Source organism: Monodelphis domestica, chromosome 3 (genome assembly GCF_027887165.1).
Source record: "Monodelphis domestica isolate mMonDom1 chromosome 3, mMonDom1.pri, whole genome shotgun sequence".
NCBI classification, from domain to species: domain Eukaryota; kingdom Metazoa; phylum Chordata; class Mammalia; order Didelphimorphia; family Didelphidae; genus Monodelphis; species Monodelphis domestica.
The window spans coordinates 199,830,103-199,853,461 of NC_077229.1; the positions used below are offsets into that span (position 1 = coordinate 199,830,103).

At 35.4% G+C, this 23,359-nt stretch overlaps 1 protein-coding gene across 1 annotated transcript in view; it reads right to left on the reverse strand.

The window, feature by feature from the left end:
• Positions 1 to 23,359, reverse strand: part of BLOC1S5 (biogenesis of lysosomal organelles complex 1 subunit 5) — a 92,020-nt gene that overhangs the window by 19,943 nt on the left and 48,718 nt on the right. Inside the window, exon 4 of the mRNA XM_001367745.4 lies at positions 16,041 to 16,099. Coding sequence (XP_001367782.1) covers positions 16,041 to 16,099 — 59 coding nt within the window. The remainder of the gene's footprint in view (positions 1 to 16,040; positions 16,100 to 23,359) is intronic.

The window sequence follows — 23,359 nt, forward strand, 5'->3', positions numbered from 1 at the left end:
GAGGAGGTGGGAGGGAGCTTCATACATATTTCACAAGGCTTGGGAGACAATCAATTCAAAGTCACAGAAACAAGTGTAAAACAGCAAGAAGATTACTGGATGGTGGTAGCCTGGGCAGAAAAAGAGAGATTCAGAAGAGGGAATGAGTTTTCAGGAAAAGATAATAGGTTCTATTTTGAACCTATAACGATAAGATCATGAATCTAGAACTGGAAAAGGCTACAAAGATCCTTTAGTACAAATCCTTATTCTATAGATGAGGAAATTAAGGTCCATGGAAATTAAATGACATGCCCTAGATCTCATGAGTAATAAGTAGCACACCTGGAACTGAAACTCAGGTCCTAGGACTCCTGAGATGATCTAATTCCAGCCTTTCCATTGTTCCATATCACTTCCTATTGAGATACCTACAAAATATTCTGTTCAAAATGTTCAGTGAACAACCGTGTTTAGCTCTAGGTGTTGAAATAAGTTCCTTACATGACATAGACTGATGGTAGTCTGATGAAGTACTCTGCTCTGTCTGTAACAGCTGTTTGGTAGGCCTTTACCACCTGCTTGACTGATAAAACACAATCTGACTGCTGTTGCTTTTTATAAAAAGGTATAGGGGTTTATTGAGTATTTTAACACAGGGAAAGGAAGGAGGGCCAGGGAATAGAATTTCCTAATTCTAGTTTCTCTAATTCTCCTCCCTCCAAACTACAGATTTCTCATGAAATCCTCTTCTGGTCTTTATTCTACCTTTCCTACACTGTCTGCCTTACTATCTTTCGGACCTACTGGCCCTCTAATTAATGTTGGTGGATGAGTTTATAGTTCAATTGGAATAGATAAGGTAAAAGTGATAATGAAGTCACCCCAGCAGGTCCAGTCAATTGTGAACTTTAGATTTCTCCACTTAATTAATCTCCACTACTTAATCTAACAAAATCAGGAATGTCTAAACCCATACTTAAGGATTAAGTATTTAAGAGAATGGCCTTCAACAGACATGTGCTAGCAAATGACAAATCAGAAACAACTGACAGACCCCTGGGCTGTCCCAAGTCAAGCTTAAACTCCCTTACACAATATAGCTACAGCTTCACTCCCAGACAGACAGATCTCTGGGCTGTGGTTGGCTTCTTCACAGTATAGATGAAATTTATTAGGTTACCGGAACACAGGAACAAGGTTGATGGGAACAGGAGAACTCCTGTTTGGATTGTATCTTTATCTCGAAGACAGGATGGTTGATAGAAGAATCACAGGATCAGAGCAAATGGTTTTCCACAGAAAGTCTGGTAAACCACAGTAGGAAGTGATTTCTCCCACCTCTCAAAGAGGCAGGAACACTCCCCTCACTCACTCTAAGAGTTCCCTTATATCCATTCCTGACACTCAATAGAATCTTTCCTGCTTAGTTCCATGCATGAGCCAACCTTGGTTTGCAAAACCATGCTTCTGACTTCTGCTAAATACCTTACCTGTTTTTTCCCCCCTTTTCAGTGTGTAGGTCTAGGATTTAGTAAAGAGATTAGGCCTATGTAAATAGTTGGGAGTGATTTGCAGAAATGATGATAAAATCCATGGAAAGTGATAAATTCACCAAGTGAGAGAAGTGCAGAGAGACAAGAGAAAGGACCCAGTAGAATCTTAAGAGTACATCTATAATAAGAATGCATGGCAAAATGCTGATCCAGCAAAGGATATTGTGAAAGAGTAATGCAGTCATTTAACCTCAGCAAATCACTAACTTCCCTGGGCCTCAATTCTGGTAAATTGAATAGGATGGACTAAGATGATTTCTAAGATTTCTTTTCAGATCTAAATCCTATGGCAATTATATATTAGTAAGACACAATGCTGTGGTTATAGGGAAAAAAGTGTTTTCTGAGACTAAATCTCTGCTCTGGAATTCAAGATGTGTACAATTCCTACCTGTTCAAATACATTATTTCTACTTGAGCACTAATGACTAATAATTTCATAAATGCTTACTTGAAAGAATTTGTCTTAATATTATATAAAATTTCCACAAAAGACCTGTTCTCATCAATTTCTCATCTAGTGTGGCAATAACAAGTAGTTCTGAAATGCTAAATGAGGAAAATACAAACTCTAAGGGTTCCTGCTAAATGTAAAGTCTGAATAACAAACTGTATCTGATCTGAGGGGTAATGTAGCTTAGTCTAAAGAGGTACTATAAGTTTGACCATGAGGTGATAAATGTTTTTTTGGCATGGACTGTGATAAAGCATAAAGCAGTCAGTTGCAAACTGGGTTGTGAAACACAATGATAAAAAAAAATCACTTATCTTTTGATATACTAAAATAATAGAAGGGTAAGTAAATTTGTAATTTATTCATTTGTTTTTTAGACACCAATGTCAAAGAGACTATTCTTTTCAACCCTTTATTTACTATAATGGCTACAGTTTCCAGATTTAGAGGGTTCAATACAGCAAAAGAAGAGAATTTATGAATAGGCCCTAGCTATTTAGCAATTATTTTAGATACTCCAGGTTCCAAAATGCAAGTTCCACCAACTTATGAATAAACAATTACTTACAAATAGTATATGAAGATTTTTCATAGTTAAAATTAAATTATCATATAATTCATCAAAGACCAAAAAAATTCAAATTTTGAGGCAACATCATATAATAGGAAGTAAAAAGGATTTAGGTATTATAAGTTGTAAAATTAAGTTTCTGTTCCCTCATATCTACAAAATGGGACTTAAAATATTATATTACCAACATCAAAGAGTTATTTTTGGAGAGAACTCTTTAGTTCAGAAATATTAACTCGTATCAGCCATAGTGGATCCATTAATATATTAAATTAATAAACTTTTGCCTAATTTAAAAATTTGAATAATTAAAAAATAAAGATGCATCAATATTCATTGATTGATATTTTTATAATGTTTCCTCCTGATAAGCAACTCTTCTGAAGTATTCCATTTGGTTAAAATTTCCATTTGCCAGATCAGCTAAGGCATAAATGAACATTCTATGAATATGAAGATACCTTTATAAAGAAGGAACAATAAAATATGTGTGAATCCCACTAGTGAAAAAGTATTAATAAATTAACAAGCATTTATTAAGCACTTACTAAGTGCCTAGCATTAAGTGAGCTAACCACTGGGGGCACCAAAAAAAAGCGAAATAATCTCTGCCCTCAAGAGTTTACATTCTAATGGGAAAGATAACATGTACATATATAGATATGGTATAAAGAAAATACATACAAAATAAAAAACAAGGTAACCTAAAAGGGGAAGGTACTACCAGTCAAGGAGATAAGAAATGCCTCTTGTAGCTCACAGTGGTACTTGACCTGAGGAAGTTAGAGGCAGAGGTGAGGCAGGAGAACATTCCAGAAATGGAGTACAACTACAAAAACAAAGATGGGAGACAAAGCCTCACATGTAAAGAAGAGCAAGTAAGTCAATATAGCTGAACTGCACAATGTGAGGGAAGAATACGAAGGACAGGAAAGGAGAAGGTTGTGAAGTGCTTTAAATGACCAAAATAGGATCTCCAATCTTATCCCAGAGGTAATAAGTAGAGACCACTAGAGCCTAAGTAAGGGACATAGTCGAATCTGTGCTTTAGAACTACTTTGACAATTATGTGGACAAAGGATGTAATGGAGACAGATGAGATAAGAAGACCAATTTAAAAGGTATTATAATAGTTTGGGCAAAAGATAATGAGGGCTTCAAATAGGGTAGAGGCTTTACAAGTAGAGAGAAGGGGACATACACAAGAAATAATATGGAGGTAAAAACCATTGTTATCAACTAATAGGTTCTATATGACAATTCAAATATACAAATATCTTTTTCAGTACCTAATTTCCTGGAATGCATCAACTACAAAAAAGTAAGGCCAAACTACCAAGAAGGAGCATTCCTGGTTTAGCCATATTTTATGAGCAGCAGTGATGGCTCCTGGGAAGCAGAAGGAAATTATTTGGGGGATGTTGATCATGAGTACAGAGTCTAGCCTTTGGTGTCAGCAAGAGTATCAGAGTGAGTGACAATGTGCCAGTCATTGCCAGCATGGGCATCCCTAGGAGACAGGGAAGAGCCAGCAGAATGTCTCCATGAAAGGGCTGGTGGTATGATGTTTGAAAGCCAGTGGGCAAGAAGGGTTCTTAAATCCAGGTGGGAGGCACGCTCAGGTCTCTTAGCTTCCATACCTATGACGGGCCTCTGAGTTGTTTCTTTTGCTATTTGCTCATTTTCCCAGCCATTTTTTGCTTGTGGACTGGGAGTTCTGAAAGCTGCTGATTCTGTCTCTTCTGCTGATGGCTTGCAGCACTCAGCACTCTGAGCTATTTTACCCTGGGGCTACGGGCATCACCACAGTGCAGGCTTGAAAGGATCAAGTACTATGGACTTCTGGATCTCATCGAGGGCTGGTACCAGGGCCTAGGACTTCAAGGGCGGTAAGTCTGGGGTGTGGAGTGCTCTGCTATTGGTGGTGTAGGCTGGGTCCATGATTCCAATTGGCCTACCCCCAGGCTTGGAACCTGGTACAGTGAGAGAATGGATCAGTCAGCACTCCTCTGTGTATAGTTTTGCTTCCACTTCCCCCTTGTCCCATGAAAATCAACTCTCTCTGCCTACCTTTCAGGTTGTGTTCAGCCGGAGAGCTCCTTTACTCAGTCTTACTATTGATCTTTGACTCCTGCCATTTTGAGGCACTTTTTAAAGATTGGTGGAAGGATTGTCAGAGCAGTTTCAGTTTTCACTGCTAATATGTCACCATCTTGGCTCCACCCCTGAACTTATTGTTTTGTAGTGTTAAAAAATTAACCTGCTAAAAACAGCTGCTACTAATCTATTACAATTGCCTTCTACATTTAAGCTAAATGACCAATAAGAAATATGCTTCTAAAAGTTGTTCAACTGGAATTTGAAGCATGTTTAGCAAAAACTGAAAATAAACAGCCTTAACAGTTGGGCAAATGGAAAGAAAAATATGTCTGGTACCAATGAAATACTTTCCTTTGCTAAGGTATATTATATCATGATACTTCTAGAATTGATATTCACATTTTCTTTTGCCTCTCTTTTTCTCCTTTGCTCAAAAACTGACTTCTTATTTTAGCTAACCAAAAAATAGTTCAGATTCCTCTGGCTGGCATTACAGGTCTTCTATATTCTTGGGCAATCTTTCCTTTCTGGATTTATCTCATATTCTTCCCTATAGGTCCTCTATAAGTTCTGATGTACCCAAAGTGGACTACAGAATACTCTGTGCTTTCCTGCCTCAGGGTCTTTGCTTTTATTATACCCTCTCCCAGAAATAGAATTCTCCCACTTCATTCATGGAATTTATTCTTTAAAGCCCAAACCAAATATCATGCTTCCCTCTAGAAAACCTTCCCTAATCTCTCCACTTAATTATTAATAAGCCTTTCCTTCTTAAGTCCTCATACAATATTCTGTTTCACAACTTTCTAGTGGAAATCTTCATGTATGATATTATCTTATAGAATAGCTATATGTGCCTTTTTAATTGTTACAGTGCCATTATCTCCAATAAACTGTAGACTCCATAAAAGTAGGGACTATGACTAATCCAAATTTTGTTTTTCTTCAAAAATTAAATACACTGTCCTGAACACAGTATTTCTTAAATGTCTGTTCAACTGAATTTTCCCCTAGGATAAAATTAAAAACTTTTAAAACTCTATATAATCTAGCCCTAATCTATCTTTCCAGTCTTATTGGACATTACTTTCCTTCTAACACTCTGAAATCTGGTTAAATTGGCCTTTTCTCTGTTATTCATACATGCCATTCTATCTTCCATTTCTATGTCCTTGCACTAGCTGACCTCCATACCTAGAATATACTTCCTGCTTGCCTTCAGTTCAGTTTCCCTTCTTTTAAGATGTAGCACAAGTCCCATCTTCTATATAAAGCCTTTCTTGATTCCCCCACTTGCTACCCTTCCAAACTGCCTTGTATTTTACCACTTTTTGTTCCTTTGTATTCATTCACTTTTTATTTATGTCTTATATATATTTTAACTGTGCTTGTTTTGTCTTCCATTAGAATATAAATTCATTGCAAGTAAGGATTTTTTCATTCTTTGTACCTGTATCTCCAGCACCCACTACCTGCACAAAGTAGGCACTTAAATACCTGATTGGTAGGCTAAACTGAATTTAGATTTTGAAACACAAATCCCTTTCCATACTGATGTACACATTAACTGAGAACTATATATTTAGGACATCTATATAACATTATACTTAATTTACATATATATGCTTTACACATATATGAATATCTATAAAAAAGATGACCAACAATGTTGAATTCTGCTATCTATGCACTTTCAAAACAGAAGATGTAAAAATATTCAGGCACTAGAGGCCCTAGAAATTAATAACAAAAAAAGAACTAACTACATAGCAAAGTATCAATATATCAGTCACAATAAATAAGAAACTTTTTTGCCTAAAAATATTTCACAGATTATAAAAAAAGTTTTTCATTTAAATTTCTTATTAAAAACTGGCTTTTATGTTTTTTATATTTTTTACTTGATGATTTCTTTATTCCTCACAGTGACCACAAAGTCTGGCTATTCAGGAAATGTTTACTAACTGTGTAATTTGGGATGTGTCACCACTTCCCTGTGCATAAGTCAATCCAGCTGGAAAACTGGTTAGATAGAACAGACACTGTAAATAGTATTGCTGCTCTGAAAAGATATCCTACAGTCATTAAAATATTTTCATCTACTTATTACAATTTGACTTCTGGAGAAACAATATCCTACTTTCACAAAAGGGTCAGTCATGCACACACAAAAAAAGTTAAAGACTATCTCTAGAGACTCTGGAACTGTAAGTAAGGTATAAGAGAAAACAATTCAATTTAAACTCTGAGAAAATGCTTTGTAAATGTGTTTTGTATACTGCAACTAGAACATCTAAATCCTAATTACTCATTATGTAGCCAAGGATTTTTATAGGAGACAACTTAATATGCCAAGCATAAAACTATTCCAGTTGGATTATGAGATAAATGTTTTTACACTATCATAGAATTTGAATATGATGCTGACTGAAATGACAGGCATAATTTCAGTGTAAAATAGAAAAGACAGCATGTTTCATTTAACCCAGGTAGACTCTCCTGCATTAGAAATAATTGAGGCTCTATATTCATTATACTGAGAATATTCTCAGTATAAATGAGGCTCTGTATATATATTAATAATATATCTGGGTCCAAAATGAATTCTTCATTCCCTTGGAATGTTACAATCAGTAATGTTAAGAGTGAAGAGGGGAAAAGGGATACTTTTCAGGGAGTGTATTTTGGAAAATAAAATAACTGTGGATCCAGGAACTAAAATACTTTGCAAAATACATTATACAGAATCTATCACCCATTCAATACTGAGCCTGAAGCATAGTCTAAAATTTTCTTTTTAAACCCCTGCCTTCCATCGTAGAATAAATATTGTGCATTGGTTCCAGGACAGAAGAGTGGTAATGATGAGGCAATTAAGATTAAGTAACAAATAACAGCCTAGGGTCACAAAGCTAGGAAGTACCTGAAATCAATTTGACCTCCTGTCTCTAGGCCTGGATCTCAATCCACTAAGCAACCTAGCTTCCCCCTTGCCTAGAATTTTTTTAAAAACCTTATGCCACAGAAACAGATTCTTCATTATATATGTTTAGCATAAGTAATCATTGAGTTATCTGAACTGTAAAAATGGAGATTTGAACCCCGAACTTCAATCCCCAGAAGTCCTTGTTCTAGTTCCCAGGATGCCCTCTAATCTCACTGAGATCCTCACCTGGGAGAGATCAAAATTTCTATTTTAACTGGCTGTAAAGCCTACTGTCTCTCTCTTCCTACTTCCACTTCCAAGCGCACGCAGCTCTCTACCTAGCAGGCAAGATGTAAGTGGTTGTGAATGGGCTCTCTGGGCCTAGACACATGCTTTCTTATTTTGTATTTTCTTTATTTCTTAATCTTAAACCTCTAAAAATATAATACTTTTAGCAGAAAAACTAATTTAACTGCTACAATACTGAAATTTAGACATTAAACTTGACACACATTAATAGCACTTATATAATACAGAAATTTAGGACTTCAAAATGAAAAAGAAATAAACTTCCCAAAGGAGATATATTGATTGGGAAGGACCTAGATGGATTTGTGATGAAAAACCCCACCTAGGGACAATCCAAGGGCCAGTGAAACACAAACCCCTTGAGACTAAAGGAAACCAAGTTTTACTTATTGAGGTTAGGGAAATGGTAGGTAAAGTCTGTGAATGTTAAAAACTGGTCCTAACTCTATATGGCTCTATCTCCTCTCATTTTCTACACTCCTCTCACAAGAAAGCTCTTTGGATCTTCTTTAAACCCTTCTAAGCCACTTCCTGCTCTTTCTAAACCCCCAAACCATCTGACTACCTTGCTAAACTAAATATCCCAGATTGTCTCTAAAAGGCTGAGGAGACTGGGCTCACAGGTGGACTGAGTCCTTCCCCAAGGCTGGGGTTGGCTTCTTAGATAAAACCCAAAGTCCCAGATGTAAAACCCTTTGGTTTACCTTAGCCAAATTGTCCACAGCACTGCAGGGAAACCTCCTAGGTATCTTCCAAGCCCAAACCCTCCTAGTTTCTCCAAGAAACTAGTCAGGTTACAGGAATTTGATGGAGCAGGTGTTATCCCTTCCAGCTCAGAGAAAAGACACTTCAGGAGTGACAGTTTTTCTCAGTTAACTCCCCAAACCCCTATCTACAGAGCTTCCCCTTCTAGAATCTTTTCCCAGGGTTTATGGCTAAATTCTCTTGATTTGGCAAGCTTTTACATCCTATACAGATGTCAGCTGTTATTGTTATTTATGTACAGTAATAATAATAATAGCTAGCATTATTATGAGCACTAAGTGACACAGTGGATTGAGCATTGGGTCTGGAGTCAGAAAGATCAGAAAGGTTAAATCCAGCTGTGTGACTTTGGGCAAGTAATTTAATCGTGTTTGCCTCAGTTTCTTCATCTGTAAAACAAGGTAGAGAAGGAAATGGCAAATTGTTCCTGTATGTTTGCCAAGAAAATTCCAAATATGTCATGAAGAGTTGGACACAAACAATTTAACTATACAATAGATATAGTATTTTAAAGGTTTACAAGACACTTTATTAATATTATTTCATTTTCTTCTCACAACAATCCTGGGAGATAGGTGATGTTATTATCTCCATTTTACAGATGAGGAAACTGAAACAAACAAGGATTAAATGACATCCAGTCACACAGCTAGTAAATATCTGATGCTAATAAGAATTACTCTTTGGCAAATATACGTGATACCACATACGTGATATCCACAATTTTATAATACTCTAATGATCTCAATAAATAAATGAAATTCTAAATAAAAATTAATTTTAAATAATTAACAAATATTCTATGTGGCATTCTTACAATAGAGATAATAAATTAATTAAGAATTCAAACTAGGCTGTTATAAATAAAAACGTCCTAGACAATGTCCACTAGTACACATTTTCTCTAAAAAAATAAACTTTTGTAATAACTCATAACTTTTGTATTTCATTATGAGCTATCAATTTAAACATAACTAAATCATACTGGCTCAAATCCAGAAAAATCATCTTTAGAATTTGCTTCCTAAAAAATAAGGTTTTGTATTTTAAATACTATAAAGTATTATATGGCATTTAAACATGAAGTTTCAAAAAAATACATTTCAAATTGAGAAATTTATGATAAGAATGTGGCGGGCTCAAGATTAATTCACTGTTCCCTTTTATTAACATTTTAAATATTTTAGTGTGAGTAAAAATAATGCTCCTTTTACCGGTAAATTCTACTTTAAAATTGTAATGTTGTCAGAGGGATTTCATTCCTGTGGAAACTAATTCAAACGGATGAGCAAAAAATTTAACTTAATGATTTTAATGCCCTGCTCTTGGTCCCAGATAGCTGACCTATATTTTCCAGAGGTAGCATTATAAACTAGAGTTCTCCCCCCCACCCCAAGAAAATATTCTGGGTTTCACTCTTTAATTGGGAACAAGTGTTAACAATGAGACCTAACTTTAAATTGGGCAACATACTCTATTCTTAATCCTTTCACTATTTTATAAAACAAGCAAAAGGCAGTGAACTTGATGTAGTATAAAAAAAACTGTTTGCAGCATGATTTTCTCCCTTACTTCTTTAGTAAGATTTGGATGGATTACTAAAAGGATCTCTAAAGTAGACTTACAGATAAGTTAGAAATTTTATTTGAACCACATTTTTATCAACTTACAAAATCAGTTTGTCTTATCCACATTTATTTCATCATACAGCTCTACCTCACTATAGTCTTACCACCATCAATCAACATTATATTTTATTTTCTTTATACCACTTGTATTTTGAAATAAGAGAGAACAAATGGCTCTTTCAAAATCCTCTCATCACATAATCTAATAGTTGGACAGGACCTTAGAAGTTATCTAGTACAACCTTCCACCCAAACCTTTCAACAACATTTTGGACATATAGTTGTCCTGCTTTCACTTGAATCTCACTACTTCTCCAGGCAACCCCTTTCTTTACTGGGCAACTAAAGAAAATAATTTTTTTTCCTATATATTGAACTGAAATCTGCCTTCTTTTAACTTCCAATCAGTGCATGTTTTTATTCTCTATAAGAATAAGACTATTACCATTTTATATATAATAATTTTTAAAATATTCAAAGATAGCTATTATGTTCCTTAGTATTTTCTCTAGGTTCAAAAATCTCCAACTCCTTCAAAAACTCATTTGATAAGGATTTCTAATTTCTTACCATCCTGGCCACATTTTTCTGAAAGAATTCAAATTTATAATTATTCCCCTTAAAATGTACAACCAAATGATGGAATACTATTGTGCTAAAAGGAATAATAAAGTGGAGGAGTTCCATGGAGACTGGAACAACCTCCAGGAAGTGATGCAGAGCGAGAGGAGCAGAACCAGAAGAACATTGTACACAGAGACTAATACACTGTGGTATAATCGAACGTAATGGACTTCTCCATTAGTGGCGGTGTAATGTCCCTGAACAACTTGCAGGGATCCAGGAGAAAAAAAACACCATTCATAAGCAAAGGATAAACTATGGGAGTGGAAACACCGAGGAAAAGCAACTGCCTGAATACAGAGGTTGAGGGGACATGACAGAGGAGAGACTCTAAATGAACACTCTAATGCAAATACTATCAACAAAGCAATGGGTTCAAATCAAGAAAACATCTAATGCCCAATGGACTTACGCGTCGGCTATGGGGGTTTGGGGGGGAGAGGAAAAGAAAATGATCTATGTCTTTAACGAATAATGCTTGGAAATGATCAAATAAAATATAATTTAAAAAAAATAAAAAAATGTACAACCAAGAACTGATCATGTTTTAAATGTGGCCTCCAGAACATATTATAATTCACTTGACAAATATTCATTTAATGTCTATTATGTAGACATGTCTACTGTGCTAGACAATGGAGAGCGTATAAAGTTTATGTGCCTTTTTGGAAACTATTATATATAGCTGTATGGGACCAGAGCATGTGTGTGAATTGTACTACCCATTGAGATATTTTGTATATCCTTTTTCAGTATCTATATTAAAAGATTCCCTTTAAAGAAGAATATTAAATTTAGACAAAATAAAGATGCCACCCTTGTGGAATTCACTAAGGGAAAAATTAGAGAGATAGAAAAAGAATAAAGCAAATGTGCTGTTTAAAGTGGAGGGAGAAGGTACCTAGTAGGAAGGATTCAGCAACAACCTCAAAAATTGCAGAGAAGTGAAGGAGAATGATGACTAAAGAAAGATCATTAGTTACAAATTATATCACTAGTGACCCTTAAGATCGCAGTTTCAGTAGAGCAGTTAATGCAAAAACTACAATACTAGAAATAATGAACAAGTGGCAAAGATGTGAAAGTATCAGGTACAGTTTTATATTTTTCAAGAAAGTTTAAAGTAAAGGAAAGAAGAAATGTAGGAAAATAGCTATTCAATGGGGTTCTAAGTTTGATGAAAGAAGACTTGGAATGAGTAAACTAGATAGGAGCTGTGGTACTGCCACACTATATATATGACATAAAGCAAGTCATTGTTCTCTGGGCTTCTGTTTGTTCTCCTGTAAAATGATCTCTAAGGTTCCCAAAGTTCTAACATTCTGTGAATACCATCATTGTAATGATGTAGCCTATGACTATATATCTGTTTCACCATACGACAGGCTCACTGAATTTGTTTAATTAATCTACCATTTTTTTTTCATGGATACTTCTTTCACTATAAGTCAACTCCATAGTGTACTTGTAATATTTTTTAAAATGCAAAGGAAGATTTTGTTTATTCCTACTAAATTTAATCTTAACCTAATTCAACATATTATTATAACAGATCAAGGCCATTTTAAACTTTAATTCCATTACCAACTGCATTTCCTATTCCTCTTGGCTTTGGATCATCTCTAAACAAGAATCAAGTTAGGACTCTGAGCCTTTGCAGACTCAGAGTCCCAAAACAAAGACCAGATGTTTCTTTCGTCTTCTCAGATATAAACCAATTTATAAAGAAAGCAATAGAAAATCACTAGTGTTTCCCAAGTTGGAAAAGGAATACACTTAATTCCTTCAAGTCTTTACCTCAGACAGTGAGAGAGAAAGAGGCAAAGATGTTACCTCATTCAAGCCCTCAGAGAGTCTGACTCTGCCAACTGCCAGAGACATTGTCCCACCCAGAGAGAGTAACTATCACAGAAAAACTATTAGACTTGAAACTGACACTCTGGCTCAGCTGTTTTAAACTCCAATTCTTTCTCAAGCAGCTTCTTCACTTCTTATCTCTCAACTAATAAAACAATACTTATTTTCTAATATCCTTATGATGTCTACCATCATGCCACTGATAAAAATGTTCAACATAACTGGGACAAGGACAAAGCTAAATGATGTCATTAAATACGTTTTGCAAGATGATACTGAAATTAGTCTGAGGTAATTAACCAACATTCAGACCTAATCTAACATTGTTTTAAACAAGGGCAAATGCAACACAATGATACTATCATTCAGCACCATTAGTCCATCTTACTCACAAGTATATACAAGATTGTGAAATACACATTAAGGTATACTGTGGCAATACCACAAACAATTAATATAATGATCTTACCAAAACAAAAGAAATAAAGTTAGTTAAGCATAATTTGTTCTTTTTTTTTTTAACCCTTACCTTCTATCTTGGAATCAATATTGTGTATTGGTTCCAAGACAGAAGAGTGGTAAGGGCTAGACAATGGGGGTAAAGTCACTTGTCCAGGGTCACACAGCTGGGAAGTGCCTGAGGCCAGATTTGAATGTAAGACCTTCCATCTCTAGACCTGGCTCTCAATCCACTGAGCTACCCAGCTGCACCCCATAATTTGTTCTTAATGAATTTTTACAAGATCTTAATAGTCAACATATTATTTTAAGTTTACTCAAATCATCCATATAACAATCCATTACAGAATTCTCTCAAGCAATTAGAAATATAAGATTTAAATTAATATGCAACACTCCAAAAATTATATTTGTATGAAGTTTATTAATAATCCTTTGAAGTATAAGGAATAAAAAGGAAATAGAAGGAAAAACCTAAGATCGCATGACTAAATTCCCCTTGCCTGTTTAAGAAGTCCGCTCTACCAAAGCCCCAACAGGAAGACAAGAGAGTGAGAAGCGAGGTTACACCAAATTTATATCCTCCCAACGTCAACACCTAAGGTGAGGAGAGGAGAGTGCTAGAAATTGTAGTTTTTAGGGTAACAGATTCTAATCACACAGAAGTCAAGTTTGTTTATGAAACCACCTTTTTGAAAAATTGGGACCTTTCATAAACACACACACATATGTGTATGTACTGGCTTATTGATCACTTTTTCTTTACATTAAAGACATTTTCCATCTCCCTAACTAAACCTTCTCTTGTGACAAAGAAAAACAATAAAACAACAATATCCAATAAAGACCATATCTAACAATGTATACAATATGCTTCATGACATGATTCTTAAAGATTATAGGCCCATATGTAATTTCTTTCCATTTCTAAGACATAATTTGTTTGAGTCTGGAAACCTAATTTAAATTGGCTTTTAATTGATACTTCTTCAATTCTTCCTCATGTTTTCTTATCTTTTTCAGTCAGAACATTATTAACTTTGATGACAAAAATGGAAGTGAAAGTCAAAAAGTTCTGTCTTTTCTCAGTCATATATAAATATACCATCTTCCTTTTTCCTCAAGAAAGTATAGATTGTTAAATTTATTTGTGGTTGAGACTGAAATATATTAATTGGTGGTCGCCAGGGATTTAATTTCTAAATCCCGAAATGAATTACTAATGTAAAATTTAATTTATGGTAGTTTATTTTACAATGGATGGGAGGGAGGGAGGGGGAGAGAGGGAGAGAGAGAGAGAGAGAGAGAGAGAGAGAGAGAGAGAGAGAGAGAGAGAGAGAGAGAGAGAGAGAGAGAGAGATTGAGAGAGAGAGAGAGAAAGAGAGAGAGAGAGAGAGAGAGAGAATGAGGTAGAAATATATAAAGGAGGCAAAATATACCCCAAATGCATGAAAATACATCTTATATCTTCCTTAATATTTCATAAAATTTTTGAATATGTAAATAGTGTACTTCATTTAGTCATTTCTCAACCAGACATCTAAAAGGCAATAGATAATAGTATGCTACAGTTTTCTAGTGAAGTCCTCAATCAGGAAATTCTGTCATTTTATCTTATACGTCCTATGTTCACAATAATGTAAGAATCAGTTATATGGCATATAACAGCTATGCCCTCTTTCTGGTTACCTGTAAGAGCCTGTGTTCTCAAGTCAGAGTACTTAGGAACCCTCCAACCTTGCCTGAGTCAGAATGATCAATAATAATCTTTTTTTAATTTATAGTTTTTCTTCAAACTTTCACTCAGAACTCAAAAATTTTAGATATACCAAACATGATAAAAGATTTATTGAGTTTTTTTTTATCTTGGCATTATCTCAACATGGAATTATCTCAGCATACACAGAAATCAACAGTAAGTAAACCTGAGTCCTGATTCTCAACAATAAGTAAAGTTTTTAGCCTGCTGGAGTCTATAACTATTCTTTTTTAGATGGAGACAGTATTGGATTCGTTCAAAATTAGTCTCTTCCACTCTCCACTGCAAACTAAAAATATGTCCTTTTGTATAGATGCTATTTCCAGAGTGCCTTTAATTCTTTCAAAATGTTTATATAGTATTAAATTGTATTTTGGTAAATAGACAATTAAAGATATAAGGCCTAATTAATGAAAATATAAGCTATACTGATTTTTTTTCTAAATCTGAATTTAGTTAATATCTAATTAATATAAGTAAAGAACTACCTAGTAAATGATTCACACCATCCTATATAATATGATGATTCATTAAACAACCCATCTGCAAGCATGAAATGCTTCCTTTTCTACAAGATTTATAACAAGAAATTTTGCTTGTCAGGAAAGATCTGCATTTCCATTCTTGAGTTTTTATTTAAAATGACCTTATTTTGGGTCTCTTTCACTTTTCAGAAACACTATATTTAAGAGCAAAGATAAAATATTTAAAGGGAGAAAAAGGCTTTGCCCCTTGAAATATGGATAACTTAAGCACTCTTACAATCCAGGACACTTCATCTATAGCAAGAGTCAGAAAATCCCAGCCACGCCAATTTTGTTCAGACTATAAGCTGTTAATTTTTATCTTTTTAAAAATAACAAGACTTTATTTTAAAATGGAAAAGCCATTTTAGTTCCCTGGCAGTTTTCACCCCTCTGCTAGAGAATTATTTCATCAACTTAAAATTCTTTAAATGACTAAATAAGGCAAAGCATAATTTTTGTTAATATTTTTAGTTTATAATGAGATATCATTTTAAATCTAAGATATATATTCTCTATTCAATTTTACCTTTCTTTGTTCCTGCTCCTTCTGTTGAAGTTTATGGACTAAATGGGTAGCTGCTTGCACTGCAACAGAATAACAGAGTGATAATCAGTCTGAGTACAAGAGAAAAATAGACTATTACAATTTTAAAATTGAAAAAAATATTAGGGCTCAATTAGTCCAACCTTCTTGTTTCGGGGAGAGAAACTGAAACCCAGAGGGAATACAGCCAGACTGGGAATTGACTCCAAAAATGTTAAGGGCTTTAAACAATTGCAACATCATTATATATTTTGCAAGTGTGTAAATTTGCCAAGAAAATGTTTGCCAATATATATAAGAAAATCACTACAATAATAACCAAACAAACCCAAAGCAAAAACTTCATCTCTTAACCATTCTAGAAACCAAGTAGATATATATTCCTCTGATTACATACTTCAACATATTTACCCAAAACATTTCTCAGGCCCTGAAAAAATGGACAATTCCTGTTAATTTAATATTGGAAGCAATTATTTTTCAATCTCTAATTGATATTTCCTTTTCTATTCCCATTATCACAATTCTAATCTAAGCATCTCTTCACACCTAGACTATTGCAGGTTTCCAAACTGTTCACCCTACTACATTATAAGGAAATAATCATCAAAATAATTTAATACTGGTTCAACATATAGAAGGAAAAGAACATAATAGCCTAGTGTTTTGTAGATGTGAAGACCAGAGCTTCAGGGTAAGAACTCTAACTGACATGAAGTGCTAAGAAAACTAGAAAGCAATCTGGCAGAAACTGAGGTTAGAGGTGGAGTCAAGATGGTGGCTTAAAAGCAGCAGAAGTTCAGACCTCTGAAAACCCTTCCTTACCGATCATAAACTGAATGATCCTAGGGGGCTGAAAATCAAACCTAACAATAAGACAGAGCCAAGGAACCCTCATACTGAACTCAATCCAAAAGGCATGCCCATCCCCCCTACAAAAGCAGGAATCAGAGAATACTCAGGTTTAAGGGGAAGGCATAAGGAAGGTACCAGGATCTCTCCCCCGCCGCACCCCCCTCCCCGAGAGCTAAGCCTCCAGCTGCAGCTGGAAGCTCTAGGCAGGCAAAGGCACTGTCTAGAGGGAGTACCTTGTGGGCAGAGCTGTGCCAGGCTCAGAGTGTCGAACAAAAGGGGCGAGAAAGGAGCTGGAGAGGGAGCACAGAGAGGGCAGCCTGATCACAGAGGCTGAGACCCTCCATTGTGATCCAGCCTTCCAGGTTTTGGCCTCAGAGCATATCCAGCCCAAACTAGCTGAACTTAATCCCATCAAAAGCCTCCAGAGGACAGAGAAGCTCAAACTCCAACACCCCTCCCCCACAGACTGCAGGGAGAGATCTTCTGTCAAACCTCCAAGAAGGGAGACTGATAGAAACCTCCAAAACCAAAAAAAAGAGAGGATCAAGAGCACAGACAAATATGAGGAGTGAGGAAGGAGTAAATGTGAGCAAACAACATAAAAAGAAGAAAGAAATTACAATAGACAGCTTCTGTACAGGCAACGAGCAAAGAGCAAACAGGGGGAGGGATCGGCAACTGATAAATCAGAAATCCAAGAGACCTGGATACAGGCTTTGGAAGAAAGCAAAATGCAATTCAAAACACAATTAAGAGAGGCTGAAGACAACTGAGAAAAGAACTTAAAAAGTAAGATAAGTCATCTGGAAACAGAAAATAGTGTCTTCAAAGCCAAAATCAACCAGCTTGAAAATGAGACAAAGGAGATGAAAGATGAGGTAAAGAAGATGAAAGATAAGGAAAAGGAGATGAGAGATGAGTCAAAGAGGATGAAAGATGACCTCCAAAGAAAATCAGACCAGAAGGAGGAGGACCAAAAATCCAGGGATGAAATCCAGTCTTTAAGAACCAGAATGCAACAACTAGAATTAAGTGACCTCACAAGGCTGCAGGACACTATAAAACAAAACCAAAAGAATGAAAAAAATGAGGAAAATATGAAGCAAACCAACAAGAACCACATGATTATCTCAACAGATGCAGAAAAAGCCTTTGATAAAATACAACACCCATTCCTATTAAAAACACTAGAAAGCATAGGAATAGAAGGGTCGTTCCTAAAAATAATAAACAGTATATATCTAAAACCATCAGCTAATATCATCTGCAATGGGGATAAACTAGATGCATTCCCAATAAGATAAGGAGTGAAACAAGGATACCCATTATCACCTCTATTATTTAACATTGAACTAGAAACACTAGCAGTAGCAATTGAAGAAAAAGAAATCAAAGGCATTAAAATAGGCAAGGAGGAGACCAAGTTATTGTTCTTTGCGGATGATATGATGGTCTACTTAAAGAATCCTAGAGAATCAACCAAAAAGCTAATGGAAATAATCAACAACTTTATCAACGTTGCAGAATACAAAATAAACCCACATAAGTCATCAGCATTTCTATATATTTCCAACACAGCTCAGCAGCAAGAATTAGAAAGAGAAATCCCATTCAAAATCATCTTAGACAAAATAAAACACTTAGGAATCTATTTCCTGAGACAAACATAGGAACTATCTGAACACAACTACAAAACACTCTCCACACAACTAAACTAGACCTGAGCAATTGGAAAAACATCAACTGCTCATGGGTAGGATGAGCCAATATAATAAAAATGACCATCCTACCCAAACTTATTTATCTATTTAGTGCCATACCCATTGAACTTCGAAAAAAAAATTTTTACTGATTTAGAAAAAAACATAACAAAGCTCATTTGGAAGAATAAAGAATCAAAGATATCCAGGGAAAAAATGAAAAAAATACAAAGGAAGGTGGCCTTGTAGTCCCAGATCTCAAACTCTATTATAAAGCAGTGGTCATCAAAACAATTTGGTACTGGCTAAGAGTCAGAAAGGAGGATCAGTGGAATAGACTTGGGGTAAATGACCTCAGCAAGACAGTCAGTATATGACAAACCCAAAGACCCCAGCTTCTGGGACAAACCCCCACTATTTGACAAAAACTGCTGGGAAACTGGCAGACAGTGTGGGAGAGATTAGGTTTGGATCAACACCTCACACCCTACACCAAGATAAACTCAGAATGGGTGAATGACTTGAACATAAAGAAGGAAACTATAAGCAAATTAGGTAAACATGTATACATGTCAGACCTGTGGGAAGGGAAAGATTTTAAAACCAAGAAGACATAGAAAGAGTCACAAAATGTAAAATAAACAATTTTGATTACATCAAATTAAAAAGTTTTTGTACAAACAAAACCAATGTAACCAAAATGAGAAGGAAAGCAACAAATTGGGAAACAATCTTCATAACAAAAACTTCTGACAAAGGTCTAATTACTCCAATTTATAAAGAGCTAAATCAATTGTACAAAAAAAAAAATCAAGCCATTCTCCAATTGATAAATGGGCAAGGGACATGAACAGGCAGTTTTCAGCCAAAGAAGTCAAAACTATTAATAAGCACATGAAAAAGTGCTCTAAATCTCTTATAATCAGAGAGATGCAAATCAAAACAACCCTGAGGTATCACCTCACACCTAGCAGACTGGATAACATGACAGCAAAGGAAAGTAATGAATGCTGGAGGGGATGTGGCAAAGTAGGGACATTAATTCATTGCTGGTGGAGTTGTGAACTGATCCAACCATTCTGGAGGGCAATTTGGGACTATACCCAAAGGCGATAGAAGACTATCTGTCCTTTGATCCAGCCATAGCACTGCTGGGTTTGTACCCCAAAGAGATAATAAGGAAAAAGACTTGTAGAAGAATATTTATAGTTGTGCTCTTTGTGGTGGCCAAAAATTGGAAAATGAGGGGATGCCCTTCAATTGGGGAATGGCTAAACAAATTGTGGTATATATTGGTGATGGAATGCTATTGTGCTCAAAGGAATAATAAATGGAGGAATTCCATGGGGATTGGAACAATCTCCAGGAATTGATGCAAAGCGAGACGAGCAGAACCAGGAAAACATTGTACACAGAGACTGATATACTGAGGTACAACTGACTGTAATGGACTTCTCCATTAGTGTCAATACAACGTCCCTGAACATTCTGCAGGGATCTAGAAGAAAAAACACTAGCCACAAGCAGAGGACAAATTGTTGGAGTAAAGAAAACACTGAGGAAAAGCAACTGCTTGACTACAGGGGTGGAGGGGACATGACTGAGGAGAGACTCTAAATGAACACCCACAAAATGAAAATGAGTTCGAATCAAGGACACATGTCATACCCAGTGGAATCGTGCGTCAGCTATGGGAGAGGTGGTAGGAGGTGGGGAGGAAAAGAAAATTATCTTTGTTTCCAATGAATAATGTGTAAAAATGACCAAATAAAATAATGTTTTAAAAAAAGAAAGTATAGGAATAGAAGGGCCTTTCCTAAAAATAATAAACAGTATATATCTAAAACCATCAGCAAACATCATCTACAATAGGTATAAACTAGAAGCCTTCCCAATAAGATCAGGAGTAAAACAAGGATGCCCATTATTACCTCTATTATTTAACACTGTACTAACAGTGGTTCTCAACCTTTCTAATAACCCTGCAATACAGTTCCTCATGTTGCAGTGACCCCAAACCAAAAAAATTATTTTGGTGGCTACTTCAAAACTGTAATTTTGCTACAGTTATGATTCAGAATGTAAATACCTGATATGCATTATGTATTTTCATTGCTACAAATTGAGAGGTTGAGAACTGCTGTATTAGAAACACTAGCAGTAGCAATTAGAGAAGAAAAAGAAATTGAAGGTATTAAAATTGGCAATGAGGAGACCAAGCTATCACTCTTTGCAGAAGATATGAAGGTCTCCTTAAAGAATCCTAGAGAATCAACCAAAAAGCTAGTGGAAATAATCAACAACTTTAGCAAAGTTACAGGATATAAAATAAACCCACATAAGTCATCAGCATTTCTATATATCTCCAACCCATCTCAACAGCAAGAATTAGAAAGAAAAATTCCATTTAAAAATCACCCTACACAATATAAAATACTTAGGAATCTATCTGCCGAGACAAACACAGAAACTATATGAACACAATATAAAACACTCTCCACACAATTAAAAGTAGATCTAAACAATTGAAGAAGCATTGATTGCTCATGGGTAGGACAAGCTAACATAATAAAAATGACAATCCTGCCCAAATTAATTTACTTATTTATTAGTGCCATACCCTTTGAACTACCAAAAAACTTTTTTACTTAAAAAAAATAGAAAAAAACATAACAAAGTTCATTTGGAAGAACAAAAGATTCAGGATATCCAGAGAAATCATGAAAAAAAAAATGCAAAGGAAGGAGGACTTGCAGTCCCAGATCTCAAACTATACTATAAAGCAGTGGTCATAAAAGCAATTTGGTACTGGCTAAGTGACAGAAAGGAGGATCAGTGGAATAGACTAGGGATCCCAGTTTTGTGGACCAAAACCCACTATTTGATAAAAACTTCTGGGAAATTGGAAGACAGTATGGGAGAAATTAGGTTTGGATCAATATCTCACACCCTACACCAAGATAAACTGAGAATGAGTGAATGACCTGAATATAAAGAAGGAAACTATAAGCAAATTAGGCAAACACAAAATAGTATACTTGTCAGATCTTTAAGCAACAGAAAAAAAATCACAAAATATAAAATGAATAATTTTGATTACATCAAATTAAAAAGGGTTTGTACAAACAAAACTAAGGCATCCAAAATTAGAAAGAAAGCAAAAAATTGGGAAACAATCTTCATTACAAAAACCTCTGACAAAGGTCTAATTACTCAAATTTATAAAGAACTAAACCAATTGTACAAAAAAATCAAGCCATTCTCCAATTGATAAATGGGCAAGGGACATGAACAGGCAATTTTCAACCAAAGAAATCAAAACTATTAATAAGCACATGAAAAAGTGCTCTAAATCTAATAATCAGATGCAAATCAAAACAACTCTGATGTATCACCTCACACCTAGCAGATTGGCTAACATGACAACAAAGGAAAGTAGTGAATGCTGGAGGGGGTGTGGCAAAGTTGGGATACTAATACACTGCTGGTGGAGTAGTGAATTGATCCAACCATTCTGGAAGGCAATTTGGAACTATGCCCAAAGGGCGCTAAAAGACTGTCTGCCCTTTGATTCAGCCATAGCACTGCTGGGTTTGTACCCCAAAGAGATAATAAGGAAAAAGACATGTACAAAAATATTCATAGCTACGCTCTTTGTGGTGGCAAAAAGTTGTAAAATGAGGGGATGCCCTTCAATTGGGGAATGGCTAAACAAATTGTGGTATATATTGGTGATGGAATGCTATTGTGCTCAAAGGAATAATAAATGGAGGAATTCCATGGGGATTGGAACAATCTCCAGGAATTGATGCAAAGCGAGACAAGCAGAACCAGGAAAACATTGTACACAGAGACTGATATACTGAGGTACAACTGACTGTAATGGACTTCTCCACTAGTGGCAATGTAATGACCCTGAAAAACTTGGGAGGAAGAAAAACTACTATTCACATTCAGAGGAAACAATGTGAGAGGAAAAACACCAAAGAAAAACAACTTGAATATATGGGTTGAAGGGATATGGTTGGGGATGTAGACTCTAAATGAACATCCTAGTGCAAACAACATCATTGAAATAGGTTCTGATCAAGGACACAAGTAAAATACCAAATGAAATTGTGCGTCAGCTGAGGGAAGGGTGGGTGGAGGGGAGGGAGGGAAATAAAGTGAGTATTGTAACCCCCCCAAAAAATAAATAAATAAAAGAAATTGAGTTTAGAACATCATTTTTGCACCACATGTTCCAAACTGATATGTAGCCTAAATAGAAACGGTCACATAAGTTAGAAGGAAAAATTACTCTTCAAATATATGAAAATGTGAGAAGTTCATAACAAATCAAAAGATAAGAAAGGATCACCCAAGAAAAATGGACAATTATAAGTTTGTAAAATTAAAAAAAAAAAGGTTTGGCATATATACAGCTAAGACTAGAATGGGAAAAAAAATCTTTGCAGAAATTTTTTCTGATAAAAGTCCAAGACATTAGGAACTGATTCAAATTTTTAAGATTAAGAGCCATGACATGAAGAGCAATTTTTACTTTTTATTTTCCATCAGCTGCATTCTTTGGATCTGATTCCACTATCATCATTCCTTGCCAAGAGAAGCTTATCAAGAAACTCATCACTACAGAGATTGCATCAGCTTTGATACATCATGTCAGTGCCCTCAGTTGCCTCTATCCTTCTGATTAGAGGGCTGGAGCAAAGAGCAAAAAAGAACCAAAGCCTCCATTTAAAGAAG